Raw genomic sequence first — 20,994 nt, forward strand, 5'->3', positions numbered from 1 at the left:
AAATACAAAGTGGAACAGGTAAGGAATGAACATATGTTGCCCAAAATCATTCCAAGGGAAATGGGCATTAACACATGACAAAGGAGGATGAGTGGATTACAGATTGTGGTAATGAGCAGTAAATCCAGCATCTTTATTAAATCCATGATTTTTGGTGTCTAGTAGATCAGCGGCACTGCTATGGGTACCCGCATGGCCCCACAATATGCCAACATTTTTATGGCTGATTTAGAACAACGCTTCCTCAGCTCTCGTCCCCTAAAGCCCCTACTCTACTTGCGCTATACTGATGACATCTTCATCATCTGGACCCATGGAAAAGAAGCCCTTGAGGAATTCCACCATGATTTCAACAATTTCCATCCCACCACCAACCTCAGCCTGGTCCAGTCCACACAAGAGATCCACTTCCTGGACACTACAGTGCTAATAAACAATGGTCACATAAACACCACCCTATACCGGAAACCTACTGACCGCTATTCCTACCTGCATGCCTCCAGCTTTCACCCTGACCACACCACACGATCCATCGTCTACAGCCAAGCTCTGCAATACAACCGCATTTGCTCCAACCCCTCAGACAGAGACAAACACCTACAAGATCTCTGTCAAGCTTTCTTACAACTACAATACCCACCTGTGGAAGTAAAGAAACAGATTGATAGAGCCAGAAGAGTTCCCAGAAGTTACCTACTACAGGACAGGCCTAACAAAGAAAATAACAGAACGCCACTAGCCGTCACCTTCAGCCCCCAACTAAAACCCCTCCAACGCATTATTAAGGATCTACAACCTATCCTAAAGGATGACACAACACTCTCACAAATCTTGGGAGACAGGCCAGTCCTTGCCTACAGACAGCCCCGCAACCTGAAGCAAATACTCACCAACAACCACATACCACACAACAGAACCACTAACCCAGGAACTTATCCTTGCAACAAAGCCCGTTGCCAATTGTGCCCACATGTCTATTCAGGGGACACCATCACAGGGCCTAATAACATCAGCCACACTATCAGAGGCTCGTTCACCTGCACATCCACCAATGTGATTTATGCCATCATGTGCCAGCAATGCCCCTCTGCCATGTACATTGGTCAAACTGGACAGTCTCTACGTAAAAGAATAAATGGACACAAATCAGATGTCAAGAATTATAACATTCATAAACCAGTCGGAGAACACTTCAATCTCTCTGGTCACGCAATCACAGACATGAAGGTCGCTATCTTAAAACAAAAAAACTTCAAATCCAGACTCCAGCAAGAAACTGCTGAATTGGAATTCATTTGCAAATTGGATACTATTAATTTAGGCTTAAATAGAGACTGGGAGTGGCTAAGTCATTATGCAAGGTAGCCTATTTCCTCTTGTTTTTTCCTACCCCCCCCCCCAGATGTTCTGGTTTAACTTGGATTTAAACTTGGAGAGTGGTCAGTTTGGATGAGCTATTACCAGCAGGAGAGTGAGTTTGTGTGTGTATGGGGGTGGTTTTTGGAGGGGGGTGAGGGAGTGAGAGAACCTGGATTTGTGCAGGAAATGGCCTAACTTCATTATCATGCACATTGTGTAAAGAGTTGTCACTTTGGATGGGCTATCACCAGCAGGAGAGTGAATTTGTGTGGGGGGGTGGAGGGTGAGAAAACCTGGATTTGTGCTGGAAATGGCCTAACCTGACGATTACTTTAGATAAGCTATTACCAGCAGGACAGTGGGGTGGGAGGAGGTATTGTTTCATATTCTCTGTGTATATATAAAGTCTGCTGCAGTTTCCACGGTATGCATCTGATGAAGTGAGCTGTGGCTCACGAAAGCTCATGCTCAAATAAATTGGTTAGTCTCTAAGGTGCCACAAGTACTCCTTTACTTTTTGCGAATACAGACTAACACGGCTGTTACTCTGAAACTAGTATTTTTAGTGCACTAGCTCCATTAGAGCTAGCATAAGTGTGTCCACACAAGCAGGGAATCACACTCCGAGCTATAAGTGGGGCTCTCTTGTGCTTTATTTGTTAAATAAGAGTTAGAACCCTGTGCAAAGTGTCTGTGTGTGTTATATGCTACACTTACACTGTGCCTCAAGAGAGTTAAAGTGTAACCCCAAATGCTCAGGTCTTTGGTGAGATTCTGGGAGAGGGTGTGTTTAAGCTACAGGGGAATCTAAGAAGTCAGCACTGGTTCTGGGGTCTGGGCAGAGGACCACAAGGTCATGGCTCTCAGAAAGGAGGGTGCAGAGCCTCTGTCTAATACTGACAGTGTGCCTGTGGACCCCCAGGCTGCAACAGTGCTAGGCTCTGTTCAGACTCTGGAGGCTTAAAACACCAAGGTCCCTTCACAGCAGTCCAGCGAGTGCGCATGAAGGGTCGCTCAACCAAATTTGTGACACTCATATGGAAGATTTTTGTCCGTTTTTCCAGGGAGAAAGTGATATTGACAAGACCCTCCATGTGGGCATCTGTGGACCTATCATTTGGATTTTCCTGATGGATTTTTTTTTGGGTGGGGGTAAATTTGAAAAAAGCACTTTTGCACAAAGGGCATTTCCCATCAGAAAAATCATTCTCCTGGAAAATTCCCAACTAGCTCTAATACATACTTACTGAGACTCTCACTTGGCTGGGATAGGAAAGTCTTTCTTGCAGTCACTAGTTGAGGCAATTCGGCCCAAACCAAAGAAGAAAAGTCTCCCACTACAACTGGGACGTCTATCTCACATTCCTATCATACATTTAAGGAACAACTGAATGAGGGAATCAATTTCAGCTATTCCAGACCGACTACTGGGCCCAGATCCATAAAAAAAGTGCCATTTACATGCATGTAATCCAAAGCAGGCAGGCTAATAAAAATACATCTGGAGAAAAATTTATTTATTGCAATAAATCAGACATGTACAGATGTTTACAAAACATAGAAATACCCTGACAAGACAAACAGTTTATGCAACATAAAAAATAGAGTTAAACATCTACAAAGATTGTGATTTATAAGTAATGAAGAAAGAGGAAGAGTGGATGTGGAAGGTGGAACTCCCATGTGTGGTCTGTACATTAATTCAGATATTTTTAAAGATCTATTTTAATCTAAATAATTACAAGACTGTATTAATTTGTTTGGCCTACATATCTCAATTATATCTGAAGGATTCTTCTTGTCTCAGAGGGATCTTTTCTCTTCTCAGGGTGCATGCCTATTAGTATTAACAGTAGTTATGCACAGGTATCAAGACCACGTGGAGCTTCCCTTACTTATGCAACTGGTCACATAATGAAGGACAGTAGAATTTTTCCTGCAGAGCATAGAACTTTAAGATATCAATAAATAATTCAACAAAGAAATTAATAAAACCGGATGGATAATTCCTTTTAGATCTAACCAGATTTTAGGATTTTCCTTTAAAAGTCCATGGGGAAAATAAAAAAAAATCTAAAACCAGACTGCTAAAACATAGGCACTAGAGGTCAGTCACTTTCTCACTGCACTTAAATGAAAATCAAATAGGTTGAACAAGCATCATTAGTATGTATTTGTCTGAAGTTTTTTCCATATCTTTTAAACTAATTATTAATGTGTGTAATGAGTCTGAGGTAGCCTGTATTTTGGAGAATTTTTTTTTTAAAACCCCATTAAGGCAATATAGTGCTTGTACTAAAATAGTATTTCTTACTGAAAGAGCTCAGTGCCCTGCTTTGGAATCTGACATTTTGCCGTTTTATGTTTTATTTTTGTAACTGGCATTTACAATCTTTCCTTCATGCTTTGAGTTTACAATATTTATTTGTATAATACACGTGTATAATACAAAGAATACTTTTTTTCTCTATGAGGTCTCATATGATCTAATGTTCCTTATCCTCTTTTTCCACTTCTTTCAAGTATCAGCCAGCTCTGTTGCAATTCCCTGGCACTTGCTGACAAATGTGTAGGTGGGACCATTGCCAGTTCTTTATGAGCCCACCAGGGGATTCTACAACAGCCATGTCACTGTCCCCAGACATTTCTTATGTAAGTTCTGTTGGTTCAGTGATCTGGTTTGCAGTGCAACTCTCAGGTTTGAGTCACAGTTTGAAGGGTCAGCATGAATGTACTGCCTGTTCAATAGCCTCTTCTTTTGAGCTAAACTCGTATATGGAGGGGCAAAACTATGGAGTTAATTCCCTGGAGTTGCAGGTTTGTAGCTTCCACTGTTAGCTTTAATGTAAAATACATAATGTGAAGATGTTCAATACCTTCATAAATGATCTGGAGGATGGTGTGGATTGCACTCTCAGCAAATTTGCGGATGATACTAAACTAGGAGGAGTGGTAGATACGCTGGAGGGCAGGGATAGGATACAGAGGGACCTAGACAAATTGGAGGATTGGGCCAAAAGAACCTCTGATGAGGTTCAATAAGGATAAGTGCAGGGTCCTGCACTTAGGACGGAAGAACCCAATGCACCGCTACAGACTAGGGACCGAATGGCTAGGCAGCAGTTCTGCGGAAAAGGACCTAGGGGTGACAGTGGACGAGAAGCTGGATATGAGTCAGCAGTGTGCCCTTGTTGCCAAGAAGGCCAATGGCATTTTGGGATGTATAAGTAGGGGCATAGCGAGCAGATCGAGAGACGTGATCGTTCTCCTCTATTCGACATTGGTGAGCCTCATCTGGAGTACTGTGTCCAGTTTTGGGCCCCACACTATAAGAAGGATGTGGATAAATTGGAGAGAGTCCAGCGAAGGGCAACAAAAATGATTAGGGGTCTGGAACACATGACTTATGAGGAGAGGCTGAGGGAACTGGGATTGTTTAGTCTGCAGAAGAGAAGAATGAGGGGGGATTTGATAGCTGCTTTCAACTACCTGAGAGGTGGTTCCAGAGAGGATGGTTCTAGACTATTCTCAGTGGTAGAAGAGGAGAGGACAAGGAGTAATGGTCTCAAGTTGCAGTGGGGGAGGTTTAGGTTGGATATTAGGAAAAACTTTTTCACTAGGAGGGTGGTGAAACACTGGAATGCGTTACCTAGGGAGGTGGTAGAATCTCCTTCCTTAGAAGTTTTTAAGGTCAGGCTTGACAAAGCCCTGGCTGCGATGATTTAATTGGGGATTGGTCCTGCTTTGAGCAGGGGGTTGGACTAGATGACCTCCTGAGGTCCCTTCCAACCCTGATATTCTATGATTCTAAGCTACAGTAGGAAATTTTGATTACTGAGCCAGATTTCTGTTCTCATTTACACTGGTTTAAATCCAGAGTTGCTATTTATTTCAATGAAGTTACCCTGGACTTACGCCACTGTAATGAAGAGCAGAATCAGGCCTGCTGACACCAAACTTTAACACTAACCTGCTAAAATTCTGTGATTTGTATCTCCTGCAGCTCACAACACAGCCTCAAGTTTACTGTTACTGTGACAACAACCTTTTAGGTATCAGAAAATTTAGAGTATGAAACTCAGTTCTCAATTACCCTTAATGAAAATCCAGAGTAACTCCAATGATCCAGTTAGTTTGGCTTTACACCAGGGTGATTAGGGCTCTGATTCTGCAATAAGTTTTGTACAGACAGACCTCTCTGGCCACACACAGCTCACTGCGGGAGGGGTTTGAAACAAAGTTTGGCCCACAATAGTCACTATTTATAAGCAATACTTACACTAATTTAATATTTATAATGTGCCTATACTCCTCAAAGTGAATGGTTAAGGCTCCCAGATATCACAATGATGGGGAACATATAAGAACATAAGTAAGCAGATTAGACTAGATAGAAGGTTGACTGCATGGAAGGAAAAATTTCTACAGCAGTGCAGCTAGTTACCCCTGAAGAATTCAGGTTGATCAAAGCATTGTGAACTTTCTGACATTTTACTTCAAAGTTTAAGGGCATTTTATTTGAAGGGAAAAAAAAAAGAGGGTTCTTTTAAGTAGCAAAAGAGTTATACTAGCTTAAACTACAAGGCACTATCATTCTAGGTCTATTTTCAGTAGTTTACAGCTTAACTAAATATTTTCTTAGACCGTGCCACTCCCCGCGCCAAGTTCAGGGGGGCATTTAACGTGGCAACAGAGTGTTTAGCACCTTGCAGGAGGCACTCAGCACCTTGTTGGATCAGGCACTTAATTGACAAAAGGTTCTGGGAGGCCATGCTTCTCCCACTTTATCAGTTCTTCCCTTTATTTCAATGGGAGGAGGAGCAGACCGCAATATAACAATGTGATTCACACGATAGAAACTGCAGTCAATTAAAAACTCAGGTTTAGCATTGCAGGATTCTTGACAGAAAACCTGAAGATGTACATAACGATCCTGGGACCCAGTGTCATTTTAACAGAGAATACTGTCCCAAAAACTGCAGTGCACTTTAGAACTAAACACCCATTTTTTTCATGGTCTGTGTGTATAAAAACATCCTCACTGCATTTTCCACTTTAATTATGCATCCGATGAAGTGAGCTGTAGCTCACGAAAGCTTATGCTCAAATAAATTGGTTAGTCTCTAAGGTGCCACAAGTACTCCTTTTCTTTTTGCAAAGACAAACTAACACGGCTGCTACTCTGAAACCTGTCAGAAAATAAGCTTGGTTTAAACATTTTCACATTGACTGGGGTTTCTAAAGGTCAGTGAACAGAAAAATGAAAAGTTTGGGCCTCAATCACATGCTTGTGTCTTTCTGGAATGCAGGTACCCCATATGGAAGTGTGTGTTTTCCTTGGAGATGCTACAGTGTTTCAGGTGAAGAAGGGTGTGAATTCTGTGCAGCTTGAACTTCTGTAACACTGAGTGAACTATCCTAGTTCCATTACCTTTGAGGCCTTCTGAAGGCTGCAACATTTGGCTCATTAAATGTTTTTAATGAGAATGGTAGTATGCTGTACCATACTGTATTTTGTACAGTATATACCTACATCTTCATTGCCTAAACAGAAGATTTTTTTAACCTATATTAATCTCACTTCTTTTAATCATACTTCACTTATTAGACACAGATGAGTTTCACAGTTTCCTCTGCATCTTCCCACTAAGCAGAGTGGTTTGTCATAGAATGCCATAGAATGGGGAGCAGGTGTAGTCTGCAGACTCTGCAGATCACAAGGCTCCACAGTGAGGGCCCAGTCTTGCAAACATGCATGTAAATCCCTGATTATATATGCAACTAAAATTTCTCATGTGTGTCCATATTTGCAAGATTGGAACCTCACTGGAAATTTCCTAAAAAGGGATGAGGAAGAGGCAGACGTATGGACCCACCCCATCTTATATTACTGCCTGGGTGCGCCAGGTGATCAAGCAGCAATGTCCTAAGGAATAGCATAGCAAGAGCACATACTCATTGCAAGCTGGGAACAATCCTTCCCCCTTAGGCATACAGTTCTGTACTGCTCCCTGCTTAGGGTTAAATGACACAAATGTAAATCTCAGAATGTTATTTACTTAATAGCATACATTATCAACAATACTCTACTATTAAAACAAGATTTTTTTTAAAAAGACCATGAACTGCTGATCTGTTTCAAACAATGTAAAGAAAGTGGATTTTAAATGAAATTATCTTGCTCTAAATGTATTATTATTTTGTTTAGAAACATGTGGGCCCACAGTGATGTCAGTGGAGTTACACTGCTGCAAAACTGGTGTAAAGTAGTTATTTTTGGTAGTATGTGCAATGACTCTGTGTGAGAGACACACAGTATGCACACTTCGTGCTAAAGAGGTATGTGTATGAAGTCTGACACTAACACCAGACCTGACTGTGTATTATGGATTCCTTATTATATTCATTTCAAATGGAGCTTCTCCTGATTATATTTTTAATTTAAAATTTATACTAAGTTGTGCCTCTTTGTGACTAGGATTTAAGTACCAGCACATACAATTCAGGAAATAATTTATTATTTACAATTAATTCAGTGTACAATTTTACAGTGTAGTGTATATGTCACTGAAGAAAAACTGTTTAAGATTATTATTATTTAAATGATAACTTAAAGGGGCTTTCTATTTAATAGGTACTAAACATACCCCATCCTAAAAGGGCTTCAAGGCTGAAATATTCTGGTTAAACTTGGATTTAAACTTGGAGAGTTTTCAGTTTGGATGAGCTATTGTCAGCAGGAGAGTGAGTTTGTGTGTGTGTGTTCCCCTGGGGGGGTGGGGGGGGTGAGAGAGCCTGGATTTGTGCTGGAAATGGCCCACCTTGATTACCATGCACATTGTAGGGAGAGTGGTCACTTTGGATAAGCTATTACCAGCAGGAGAGTGAGTTTGTGTGTGTGGTTTTTGGAGGGGGGTGAGGGAGTGAGAGAACCTGGATTTGTGCTGGAAATGGCCCACCTTGATTATCATACACATTGTGAAGAGAGTGGTCACTTTGGATGGGCTATTACCAGCAGGAGAGTGAGTTTGTGGGGGGGGGGGGCGGAGGGTGAGAAAACCTGGATTTGTGCTGGAAATGGCCCAACTTGATGATCACTTTAGATAAGCTATTACCAGCAGGACAGTGGGGTGGGAGGAGGTATTGTTTCATGGTCTCTGTGTGTATATAATGTCTTCTGCAGTTTCCACGGTATGCATCCGATGAAGTGAGCTGTAGCTCACGAAAGCTCAATGTCAAATAAATTGGTTAGTCTCTAAGGTGCCACAAGTACTCCTTTTCTTTTTGCGAAGACAGACTAACACGGCTGTTTCTCTGAAACCTAGTTAACAGAAAGCACCCTCAAATCATCATAAAACTTCACTGTGCTCTCCATATTGATAAACTGTCCCTAGTCAGGATGGATTTTCCTATATTATATTATATTGTATTATAGCAAAATATTGATTTTTTCCCACTCTGTTCCACTTCTCCTCCAAAATGCTCTGTCAATATATTTCAAAGGAATTTAAAAAGTGTTGTTTTTTTTCTCCCGAATGTCCCTATTTCTGGTGGGACTGAATTTGGAATAAGGACTTTAATGTTATGTTCCCTGTGGGACGTCTTATAACATCTTGTCTTTGACAATGACTATTTTGTTTTAATTTTACAGTAGTGTAGTGCTCACTCCCTGTGATATGTCTATGTATTCAAATTAATAAAGCATTTATGTTTCCAAAAGGTCTACCAGGAACATTTTATAGATTTGTTTTTTAAATATTCAAGCCCTTCAAAGAAAATTTGAGGGCCCTCTCCCCACTTTTTAATACACAGTATTAATTGGTAGTAGTAATAGTACACAAGGGTTTATTTTTTTTCCCAGCAGACCATTTGTTGCTACCACTAGGTGGCCTGGTTTTCAAAGCAAGCCTTAAGAAAAGACACATCAAAAATGTGATTTTCTGCAGTTTTGTATTTTCAGGAAGTCTTGATCAATATCTGGAAGAAAAAAAAAAAGGAGGAGGAGGGAATAAAATATATAATAAATTTACAAAAATCATATCAAATGTTAGAATAAAATTTATTTATTTTCCCCTTTCGGATACAGTGATGGATTTCCTCCACATTTTTTCAGTGAAATCCTTTGAGATTTCCGCCCCCCACCCAATGAGATGTGGCTATTGAATCTATAAACAGTCAACAGACACAAGCAGTTTTAAAATTACACTATTGTCTGAAGATGTTTGCCTACTCTTGCTACAAATAACACCTGAGATTGCTACTACTGAAAGAGAAGCTAGAAAAGAATAAAAGTAAACAAACTAGTCATGGAGAAAATTGTGTCCATCATGGTTCAAATGTTACTAGCCTTACTTATTCCAAGTAGTATTTACAGATAGGCTTCTTCTCATTGAAGTAAAGATGATTACTTGGGTAAGTGATACTCAACATAGGCAAGGTTGGAGAATCGGTCCCTTTGTCCACTTCAGTACTTCTTGTGCAGTTTCATTTTTTCCCTGTATTGTTATTTTCCCCTGTCTGCATGGGGCTTTCACAATTTTTTTTTCAAAAATTAGGAAAAGGGGATTGTAAAGCCATAAATATTGGCAGGTGGACTCGGGCAGGAACGGGAGCTGAAACTGCTTTTAACAATAGACCTATTAATATGCTTCCCATATGCTTACCTCACTCAGTAATGCCCACACAGGAGAATCAGAATGGATAGATAAACGAATAGCCTGTATTTTTCCTACTGATGGACTGATGATGCCTTCTGCTATTCCATTATCAAATGTACCTATGTATAAACAAAACCAATCAGCAGTAATATGAGCTATAATGAAATGCATTTTTCTAGTGGACTTAGCGCAGACAGTTTCAATGTCAATAATAAATGTTACCTAAAGCCCAGATTCACAAAAGTTAGGCACCTAAGCCTGAGATTTAGACACCAAGTCCCATTTTTAGGGGCCACTGTTAGCCTCAAAACCTGCACTTAGCTTCTGCCTAATCCTGCAGGTGCCTAAACTCACCCTGAATCTAAATTTTTGCAGTAATTGTTCCCTAGGTGACTGTTTCTGCCTCTGGGCATGAGCACTGTTGCCTCTAAGTGCCTGCAGACCAATCTCCTGCTAAGCCCCAGAGAGATCCTCAGACCAGGGGAAGGTAGGTGGGTGGACACCTATCTTGCCTGCAGGGCCCAATCCATATGTGTGCTCAAAGCCCACTTAATTCCACACACAGTGTCCAGAGGAGGAAGACCTCCCTTCTCATTTTTAGCCCGGTGGTTAGGGTACTCACCTGGGAGGTGGCAGATCCCTGTTCACATCCTTTCTTCTCATCAGGCTGAGGAGGGACTTGAATCAGGGAATCTCACACATCCCAGTACCCTTACCATTGGGATAAAGATTACAAGGATCATCCTCCCTCTCATGGCTGTTTTGTATGAAGTTTGGCAGCCTCTGAACATTATTGAAATCATTCTTTTGGTGTTCTATGAGTTTGTGATGCTGACAGTACATCAGCATATTACTAATAGAAAATACTGTTTAATAGATTTGTATCATGTTAAGATGTAGAAGATCTCTTTAAAAATAACATATTCTGATGAAACATTCACCTTTGTTGCTGGCTGAACCACCAGTTAATGATGTCAAAATCTATTAGCTCAAGCTGCAAAACTCAAGTCACAGTCAGTTATCCTACTGAAGAGCTTGAAATAATTGGGCTTTTTCTTTAACTTAAAACCTTCACTATCCCCTTTACTAAAGTCTGTTTTCATTACTCTGCCATATTGAATTCTAAGTAACCAAACCACATACTTCAACCTGCAGAAGTTCAAAATGTATTCTTTGATTACTTTGAGATACTGAGTTTCTTATAGAACTAAAAGAGCTTTCAAGTGTATAGGTTTTTTTTTTAATAGTATGTATACACAAGCAAATTGTTTTAGTCTTTGAAATGATAATAAGTAGTTTACCTATCTTTAAATATCCATCTTTGGTTGTTTGGTCGTTAACTTTGCCTCCATTGCCTACTGCATCGTTTAATAATTCTGTTTCCTGTAACAAAACAAAAGAGTAAAAGTCCCAACCAGGTTTTATAAAATATATTTTTTCCAAACTTCATTCATAAAATGAGTAGTATTGTGTATTGCATTGGGAAATGAGACACTTACAGCAGCAGGCCAAACTTCTACAGTAGTGTTAAACAGTTTATCACCAGGGTGTTCCATGTTTCCACTTCTGAAGAGGTACCTGCCAATGAGAACTATATGATTTCTGTATATTTTTGTATTGTAGAAAATTCTAGGTGAATAGTTCTCAAGAATCATTTCTGAAGTAAAACTTTAAATACACGTTCTCTATTGCAAATAGCACAACAGTGAAGCCAGAGACAGACGTTAGCATTTGCAGCCAGTTGGCCAAACTGTACTAAAACCTTTACATTTCAAACAATATCTCCCCAAAAGACAACCTGTTCTGGAAACAGTGACAGGGGAAAGCAACAACCATGCTGAATTGTCACTAACCTTTCTCCCTTTCAGTGCTCAAATCCCAATCAACCTAACCCATTCTAAGCTTCACCAGTCCTTACACACAGACCCCAGTGATCCCATATCATTCCAAAGCCTAGCTGAGGCCTGCAGCACCCATGCAGGCAGCTGCATAAGGATCATACCCAAGTCTTGCTACAAGAGTGTGGACCTCCTTGTGAATCCAGCATTCTTAGGTACAGAAAGTGGGCTGTCTCCTAATTCTTATGAAACTTCCTTGATGACAGGGTGTCCAACTAGCACCTCTTATTGTGGGACCTATGTGCCAATGGCAGCCCTCAATTATTCATGGAGGTCTACTGATAAATTCAAGTGTCTCTAAGAAGCTCCAATATTGGCCAATGAGTGACAGTATTGCCAACTTCAAGCATTCAAAAATCATGAGTTAGGCCCCAAAAATACTCATGAGATTTTAAAAAATATTTTTTGGATTCTTTTCATTTGCCTTCAGGCCTTGGAGCCTCTTTAGATTTCATGCTTATAATCCTTTCTTTGCAACCATTCAGGCTCATATACGTTTTTTTTTTTTTAAATGAAACCTGAGATTCTCACTTTCACATGAATCTAGGAGCTGAGGCACTAAGAAAAACTCCAAATATAAGGTTCACAATAAAAATCTCAACATTTAGCAGCACTAGAGTAGTGGGGCAATGTTGTGTAGAAGCCACCTTCTTCCTTTTTTGACCCCACATTGGGAAAATGGAAGATATGGACTATTTAAGTTTATTAACATGTAAGCTATTGAATTATGAACATTGTGAGTCACAGCAGTTTCTATTTATGCTGCAATATATAATATTGTTATGATGGGGTCACCTGATGGGGATATTACACATGATATTGTAAATTCTTTTTCTGAGTGTGTAAGCAGCGTAAAATCTTTGAATAAATGTTTGGATTGTTGTAGTGTTTTGTGATGCTGCAAAGCAGTTTCCTCCCTGCCATATTCTCTCTAACCTGAGTCTATTCTTGAGGCAGAGGTACTCCCTAGGAGTCGGGCATTGGTGTTTTGGTGAAGATCCCTAAAAGATGAGATGGGCAAATAATATTCAGGCTGCCTTCAAGTATGGTATATATAGTGCAAAATACCAAAGCTGCACTAAGAAAATATCCAGATCTGTCACCCATGTTACCGATTTCTCATCCAGTAAGGAACTGACCCACAAGACACCAAAGGGGCAACAGTATTTTTTCATTACATTAATGTGTTGCAAAATACATTTTACAAATCTAGTGGTATAAATGATTTCATGTACATTATTTGTGATGGAGAATGCATTTCACAATGTATTTTTGCAGACTGTGTCTTTCTGGGAAGTCAAGAGAGAAAACATTATTTGTCAAAGACGACAGGATGGACATATGCAAAATAATTAATAATATAGAGAACGAAAATTAGGAACTTCCATTTACCCCTTCTGATAATACACGAACAAGAGAATATTTAAATATGTTGTCTTTCAATTTAGTTAAGCATGATAGAATAATTTTTCACGTAACACACAGTCAACCAATGGAGCTCACTGTCAAAAGATATCAAGACCAAGAACTTACTAGGATTAGAAAAATTTAACATGTCTATGGATAATGAGAACATCCACAATTACATTAGACAAATTAAAAAGTTTAGGTGTATAAATCCTCTTGTTTTAGGACATAAGCCAACTACTAATTTAAGGGGCTAGGAAAAATCTCTCTCTGTAAATAGGTTATTTCATAGTTGTTTGCTATGGGTTTTCTTGCACTTTCCTCTAAAGATGTATCTGGAAGTGGCCACACTCAGGAATAGCATATTGGATTAGAGGGACTGCTGGTCTGATCTGCTATGACAATTCCTGTTTCATCATTGAAAGGGCAGGACTGCAGCTCTGCTAATTAAGCATTTCAACAAGGATCTAATTTAAGTGGGGACCCACTCTTAGGGCATGTCTCTAGGATCTCCTGAATCTTTGGAAGTTCATTTCCTAATATCTGCAGAGGAAGAACTTCCCACCTGCACATGGGAGACACGCAGAACAGGAGCACCTGTCCTGGCCCTACTGCAGAGTTTGAAAAATCCCTTGCCCACTGCTCTGTTCTCCAACCAACAACACCCCAGACCAATTAAAAAATGGCGCAAGCTGCCAAAGGTGACTAGTAGGATGGTATAAGTTAAAGAAGTCCTTGTCCAATTTTAGTTCATATTCACACCACTGCAAGCATTCCTAACATGGCAACACAGGAAAGCCCCGCCAATGCACCCCAGTGGTGGGAGAAACTATGCTTTTAGACCAAACTGCATTTCACCACTAAAACTCTGTCTTAAAAGTTATAAAATTTGTATTTTAAGAAATTTAAATATGTGGTATATATTGGAAATTCATAACCATATATTATTTTAAAATAGGAGTATATAGCATGAAATATATTAGAAATGTTTACAAGCCAGACAAAATACAAGAAGCTTGATTCTGATCTCACAATAATATTATGTTGTTGCAGCTACATTTAATTCAATGATTTACACCACTGTAAATTCAGAAGCAGACACAAGGTCCTTGCCCAGGCTCTCACCTCCCTCCTCTAAGTCCTTCCCTAAAACATTTCTTCCTTAAGGCATATGAACTCTAGCCTTCCTCACAAAGAAGTATAAACTAAATCATAGAAGGAAAGCAACAAAGCAACAAAAATTAACACAAAAACTTTAGAACTGCCAAGATGTGTTGTAGTAGTAGGATTTTATATTTGTATTTTGTATAATTTAGAATAAAAGATAAAGAATAATCATGTAGCATGCATTAAATGTATTGATGTATGATTTGACCATATCCTGCCAGCCACCCTTTCTGAAAGCAGAAAGGAATGGCCTAATGGGCCATTGGTAAAGATGCATCAGCAAGAATCTTGTGTCTGAAGCTGATTTCAAGGCAGTAACAGACCTTTAGGGTCACCACTTTGTTGTAGGTTTAGCATTTTGAAATAAGTAAAAGAATGCAATGATTGTTTTCTCCTGCATTGCAGTTTGATGTTCCTGTTCAAATGCTTTGCATAAATCAATCCTCTTTTGTGTGTGAATGAGGAATGTGTGTGTTAAAAGAGAAGTGTGAAGGCCATCACCGGACCAGATGTTCTAGGGAGGAATCGAGGACGGATATAAAGGCACCAGGAGATTGCAACATGCCCCTATTGAGATGTCATAGGAGGGCAAATTGACGACTCTAAAAGATGTGGCAGGCACCCATCAATGGGGACAAAATAACTGATCAAAACCAGCGTGGGGTAACTCCCTAAAAGGCTAATAAAAAATAAGAACAATCTAAAAAAACAAGCATTCATCAAACGGCAATTGATTACAGCATGACAGTGCAAAACTCATTGGTCCCAATGAAGGAAGATCACTATGTAAACAGGGTTCTTTGCCATGAAACTTTGGATTCGTCCTGACAAGACTTCCCCGGAGCATCGTGTCGTGACTGACAAAACCCAGCTCCTCTCTACCTGGCATCAACCTAGCTGGCCAATAGATTGATCCAGACTCTGGACTGGTAACTATAACATCGACTGGCAGGACTCTGTGTGTGTGTGTGTGTGTGTGTGTGTGTGATTAAATGAATATGCTAATTGTTGTATCGCCAATAAACACGGCGTATTGCCTTTTCCCCTGAAAAAAATCCCATGTGCTTCTTATAAGCATAATAGTGTCACCACGCAATCAGTTGTTTTTCACTGTTTTCACTATAGGGTTTACACTTATTTTTGTTTCTTTGTTAACTATTTAATTTTCATTCCTGTGAGAAGTCTAGAATTCATAAGCTTTTAAGGAAGAAGTGTATTTCAGGGAAAGTGTTAAAAAAGAGGAAAGGGGCATAGCAGACTTATTTAAGTTGGCAGTTTGTGAATACTCGCGCAATAGAGAATTGGTAATCTTGACAGGATTCAAAACTGGGTATAAGTATCCTACCATATCATTTAGTACTTACCCTTCTGCTTTCAATGGCTGTAAAAAAGTGAATAAGATATAATCTCCAGCCACTGGAGAAAAAGCCCAAAAACAGTCCATTCCTTCATAAGCCTTTTCCAAAGTATAATGCTGGAATATTCTTAGGCTGGTAGTCACTTTTGCAGGGGGGTTAACATGTGCTTTATGTAGCATGTTTTTGCCAAAATCTTTATCCTGGTAGACACAAAGAGAAACAATATCACATATAAAGACTCATAATTCAGTGTTCAAATACCTTGGATCACAGAGGGCTGTTATAGAAAATGAAGAGTTATTATCTGAACTATTTTCATATAAAATGATACATTTAGGTTTTAAATATTGCATCCCATATTTATGGGAGCTCCTTCAGTGAAACCACTAAAACTCAACAATATGTTGTGTAACTATAAACTTTATCGATCATTTCCTAAATGATGTAGAAGCTTTTCCAATGGGCAGGCTGTTCCATAATTTCCCATTATACCTTCTTCTGTAACATCTGGTATAGGCCACGGTCAGAGACAAGTGGACTACACAAACCATTGGTCTGATCCAATATGGTGATTTTTATGTAATCATACAGCACTGACTGAAGTCTTGAAGTCTTGTACTTAAGTGCTCTTATATGGTGAGAACAACTGCTTTATTGGAGGAGGTATGCCACAGGCAATACAGACCTGTGGTGCATTACTAATAGGGGGGAGCGTATAAGGAAAGGCCAGTATCTAAGGAGGAAAGGCTACCAGAAGGAATCTCTCCATTTCCTCAGGAACCTCAGGAGAATCTTTGTGGGTAGACTAGAAATCAAGCCCTATGCTAGTTTGTATTATTTACATTGTTTATGTAGCCATTCCAGAGTCTCTTGAGACGGTATTTGCATATGACTACTGTGGATTTGAGATGACCTAGACGTAATAAAGGAGGCCTCCTTGAGAAGGTGTTTTTCCCCCAGTTTAAGTAGAGGAGCCTCTGATTGTTTGTAGTAGGACACTGTAATTGAAAAACCCACTCTTGACCTCATGTGTCTCTCCAAATACCACCTCATCTCCCTTTCATCTCTAAGCTCATTAAATGCATTGTATACAATTGCTGTCAGGAGTTCCTCTTCCCAAATTCCACCCTAGACCCTCTCCATTTCTGCTTCCACCCCTTGCACTCCTCTGAAACAGGTCTCACTAAAGTCTCTTATGACCTCTTCCTAGCCAAAGCTCAGGACCAGTACTCCATCCTCACTATCCTTGACCTTTCAGCTGCCTTCAACACAACTGACCATGCTCCTCTTGAAATATTGTCTTCCCTTGGCTTTTGTGACTCTGTCCTCTCCTTCTTCTCCTACCTCTCTAATCACTCCTTGTGTCCTTCGGAAGACCTGCTTTGTTCCCTCCTCCAACTTTCTGTTGGGGCTCCAGAGGGGGTCCTTGGTACCCTTATCTTCTCCCTTTACACCTTATCATTACGTAATCTCATCTGCGAACACAAATTCAACTGCCATCTCTACGCTGATGACTCTCAGATCTACCTCTCTACTCCAGACCCATCTCCTCCTGTCCAAACTAAAATCTCAGCTTGTCTCACTGACATCTCCTCATGGATGTCTAGACATCAGCTCAAGTTCAACATGGCTAAAACAGAAACTCTTTTCTCTCCCCTCCCCATCTCCTGCCAAGCCGACCACTCTACCTCCTTTCTCGATCATTGTGGACAACACCACCAGTCCGCCACCCAGTCCGGTAAGCTGGGAGTTATCTTTGACTTGGACTTTTGTCTAGGTCATCACATACAGGCTACGTCTAAATCTTGCAGATTCTTTCAGTATAAGATCTTTAAGATACTTTTCTTCTTATCCATCCACAGAGTGAAAATTCTTACTAGGCTCTCATCTCACATCTTGATTACTGTAACATTCTTCCCTTGGCAGATGCTGCACTCATATCCATTCAAAATGCTACTGTAATGATCATTTTCCTAGCCTGCCACGTTGACCACATCACCCTTATCTTTGAATCCCTCCACTATATTTTACATGATAAAAGGGGAGACAAACTACACTGGTGGGGTATGTAAGGGTTAAGTAAAGACCTGGGTAACTGCTAGCATGGTAATAGGGAGTAGGCGCGGGCACACACTGTCTCTTTGCTTGATAAAGTTGCTACCCTTTTCCCTTCCCTTCTGCTTGTTAAGGATTGATAAGCATTGCAGCTGCATAAGGAATGTGGGGATTTAAAGGATACTTTTTGTGTAAAGCAGTGTTATCTCCCCCTCCCTTCAAGCTTGGGGTCATGGCCCCTTCCGCCCTTCCCTGAAAACTGCTGATTAAGGGAATTCGTGGCTGCATTTATTGCAAAGAAATGTATCTTCAAAGTAAAAATGTCAGTAGAATATGCTTAATGCTGTAAACAGTAAACGGGGCGGGGAAATTATATTCAGTATATAGCTATTAATATTCATTGTGTAGGCATACATATTACTCTATAAGGGTTTTGGGGGTGTTGTAGTAAATGCAGGTATTTACATACTAACTTAGATAAAAAGAGTGTGCTGTAATTAATTCAGTGTTTACTTGACAATTGGGTCGAGGGGAACAAGTACAGCAATAAAGAAGCCCGTCTATTCAATCTGCCTCTGGGTCCTCCTGCTCTGTCTAACATATATGTCTTCACTTTCAATGCCTTTCATGGTCAGTCCCTACCTATCATCTTCCATTAACTATTGAGACGTTGACTCCAGCCTCTGCTCAGCTCCTGAGGCCAAGCTCCATTGCCTACTTGTTAAAGTTTCAAACAAAGACTTTTGTGCTTTCTACCATGCCACCCCTCACAGTTAGGAGGTGGGCCTCAAACATCTGCAAAGCTACCTCATTATCCTCCTTCACATCCCTCCTCAAAACTTTCCTTTGCCATGATGCCTACAAAAAAATTTACAACAGTTAGCAAGCTGGTGTCCTCAGACCACGGCTTATCCTGCTGACCAATATTGTCTCATTGTTTCCTTATACTTCCCCATTTGTCTGTATCCTTCTGTTGTCTCTTGTTTTATATTTAGATTGTGAGCACTTTGGGGCAGAAACTGTCTTTTTGGTGAGTCTGTACATTGCCTAGTACAATGGGCCCTGATCCATCCAGAGGGATCCTGGGCACTATGATGGTACTACTACTAATTAATTGGAGGCCCAGACTCAGGGAAGATATCCTAATATGTCCTGTGAGTGTATTTCCCCCACTCAGTTCAGATTACAAATTAATATGGTCCTCTCATCTCTCTCCTCCATTAATCTGCACTTCTGGTACATGACATTTATCACCAAATACACAATGTTTTTCGGTTCAAAAAGCAAACAAGTCAGAATTCACACAAATAATTTAGAAATATAGTGGAAAAATTTTTAAGAGTCTTACTTTTAAATTCTGTATTTTTCCAACCAAAGATGAATGAATTCCCACGTGCTGAAAAAGAGATGGCTTAGAACGGATACGTAAATAGGCCTTTTGCTGTTCACAATGTTTCTGGAAAGGAAATAAAAAGGGTCATGTGTATGAATTTTTTCCCCCTCAACAACAAAGGGATCCGTCCTACCATCAGTAATTCAATTTCATTACATAGCTATAGCTATAGGCTTTGTCCTGCAATCCATATTCACAAAAGTAATCCTTTGGTGAGTATCCCAATGACTTCAGTCAGACTCCTTAAGAACCATTCACATAAGGCAGAATTGGAACTCTTCACTTAAGCCTCTATTCTCTCTGAACGTTTGAATGTTATTAGATTTTGTTTGGGGTTTTTTTGGTCAAAGAAATAACAATAGGAGAAATCAACTAAAGACCACTTTCCTATCTATATTTCTGTCTAAAGTATGGAGGAATGTAATCCTAGCACAAGTTTAGTTGTATTTTATTGCAGGTTCTGTCTGAAAAAATTCAGTTTGCTTTTTGAGCTCATCATATCCCTTTTACCAAACTGGTCTGACCATAATCTGCATTGACCATCTTGTAGATCCTGGTCATTTTTCCACTCCTGGCTCTTTCTGTTGTGTTTGATACAGGCAATTGTTACAACATTATGCTGGATCATCCTGAAAATGACGTGGAGCTCTCAAGCACTGGGTTTAAATCTTAGTGTTCTAATTTAGGTATAACTTCGGACAATTAAGTGACAAACTCGGAAATGCAAGTAACTGCCGTTCAGTAAGAATTTCTGCAATGTCTTGTTCCATCCGTGTGTTTTCTCAGATATGAGAATATTCCCCTAAAACTGATTTGTGCTCTGGATGTAAACAGCAGTGCAGTTTGATACACTAAATAAAGTAGGCCATAATGATAAATATAAGGAAGCCTCATGACCTAAATAGAATAAAGCACAAGACTACAGGCAGAAGCCCTGGGTTCTACTCTCAGCTCATCACTGAATCACTGTGCAACCCTGGTAAGTCACTTAACCTCCCTGTACCCCAGCTTCCACATCTTTAAAATGGGCATGATAATATTTAACCAACCTTGTAAAGTGTTTTGAGCGCTATAGATTAAAGGTGTTATGTAAGTTCTATCAGTACTAGTTAAAGTGAAAAGGGATGGAAAAGCTGCATCTAACTAGCTCAAATGCAAAATCTCAGATGGGATTTATGGCTCTTACCGAAGTACTAATTAGATACACAAAGATAGCTGAGAGCATATAAATAGAAAAAAGTGTTTTTATATTTGTGGCTAAAACAGATGTTCAGTAAAACAATGCTAGAAAAGGGGAGCGAATGCAAATCAGTGCACTGGCAGCTGTTTCTTTAGAAAAGGGTGCTACACTTTTGAAACAAAAAGATACAATTGTGACACGTTATTGTCCCTGCTGGTGGAATCAATGTGTAGCTATACCATATTTTACCATAGTCACAGTGACTACAAAATACTACACCAAAACCTTGGTCCCCAATAAGTCCCTTTTTGTGCCACTGCAGCAATGCAAAAGGGACTTAACCACCTTAAAGCAACTTAGGAGGATATTGCAATCATAGAGGAATCCTCAGTAGGCCTAGGGTCCCAGCCTAGGGTGTGTTGTGTGCAAAGGTAGAGCATGATACACTATAGCAGGGGTTCTCAACCTTTTTCTTTCAGACCCCTCCTCCCGCCCCACAACATGCTATTAAAATTCAGGG

The 20,994-nt window shown here is 40.0% G+C and overlaps 1 protein-coding gene across 11 annotated transcripts in view; it reads right to left on the reverse strand.

Moving 5' to 3' along the window:
* Positions 1-2,861: 2,861 nt before the first annotated feature.
* The window catches only part of MGAT4D (MGAT4 family member D), a 124,325-nt gene continuing 106,192 nt past the window's right edge, over positions 2,862-20,994 (reverse strand). For all 11 annotated transcript variants that reach the window (XM_077815282.1, XM_077815275.1, XM_077815277.1 and 8 more), the window contains 6 exons: positions 19,250-19,357; positions 15,853-16,046; positions 11,516-11,594; positions 11,318-11,399; positions 10,023-10,135; positions 2,862-9,336 (listed from right to left, as the gene is read on the reverse strand). In XM_077815282.1, the coding sequence (XP_077671408.1) occupies positions 9,316-9,336; positions 10,023-10,135; positions 11,318-11,399; positions 11,516-11,594; positions 15,853-16,046; positions 19,250-19,357 (597 nt within the window). In that variant the 3' untranslated portion in view covers positions 2,862-9,315. The remainder of the gene's footprint in view (positions 9,337-10,022; positions 10,136-11,317; positions 11,400-11,515; positions 11,595-15,852; positions 16,047-19,249; positions 19,358-20,994) is intronic.

Source organism: Eretmochelys imbricata, chromosome 4 (genome assembly GCF_965152235.1).
Source record: "Eretmochelys imbricata isolate rEreImb1 chromosome 4, rEreImb1.hap1, whole genome shotgun sequence".
In the NCBI taxonomy this organism is placed as follows: Eukaryota; Metazoa; Chordata; order Testudines; family Cheloniidae; genus Eretmochelys; species Eretmochelys imbricata.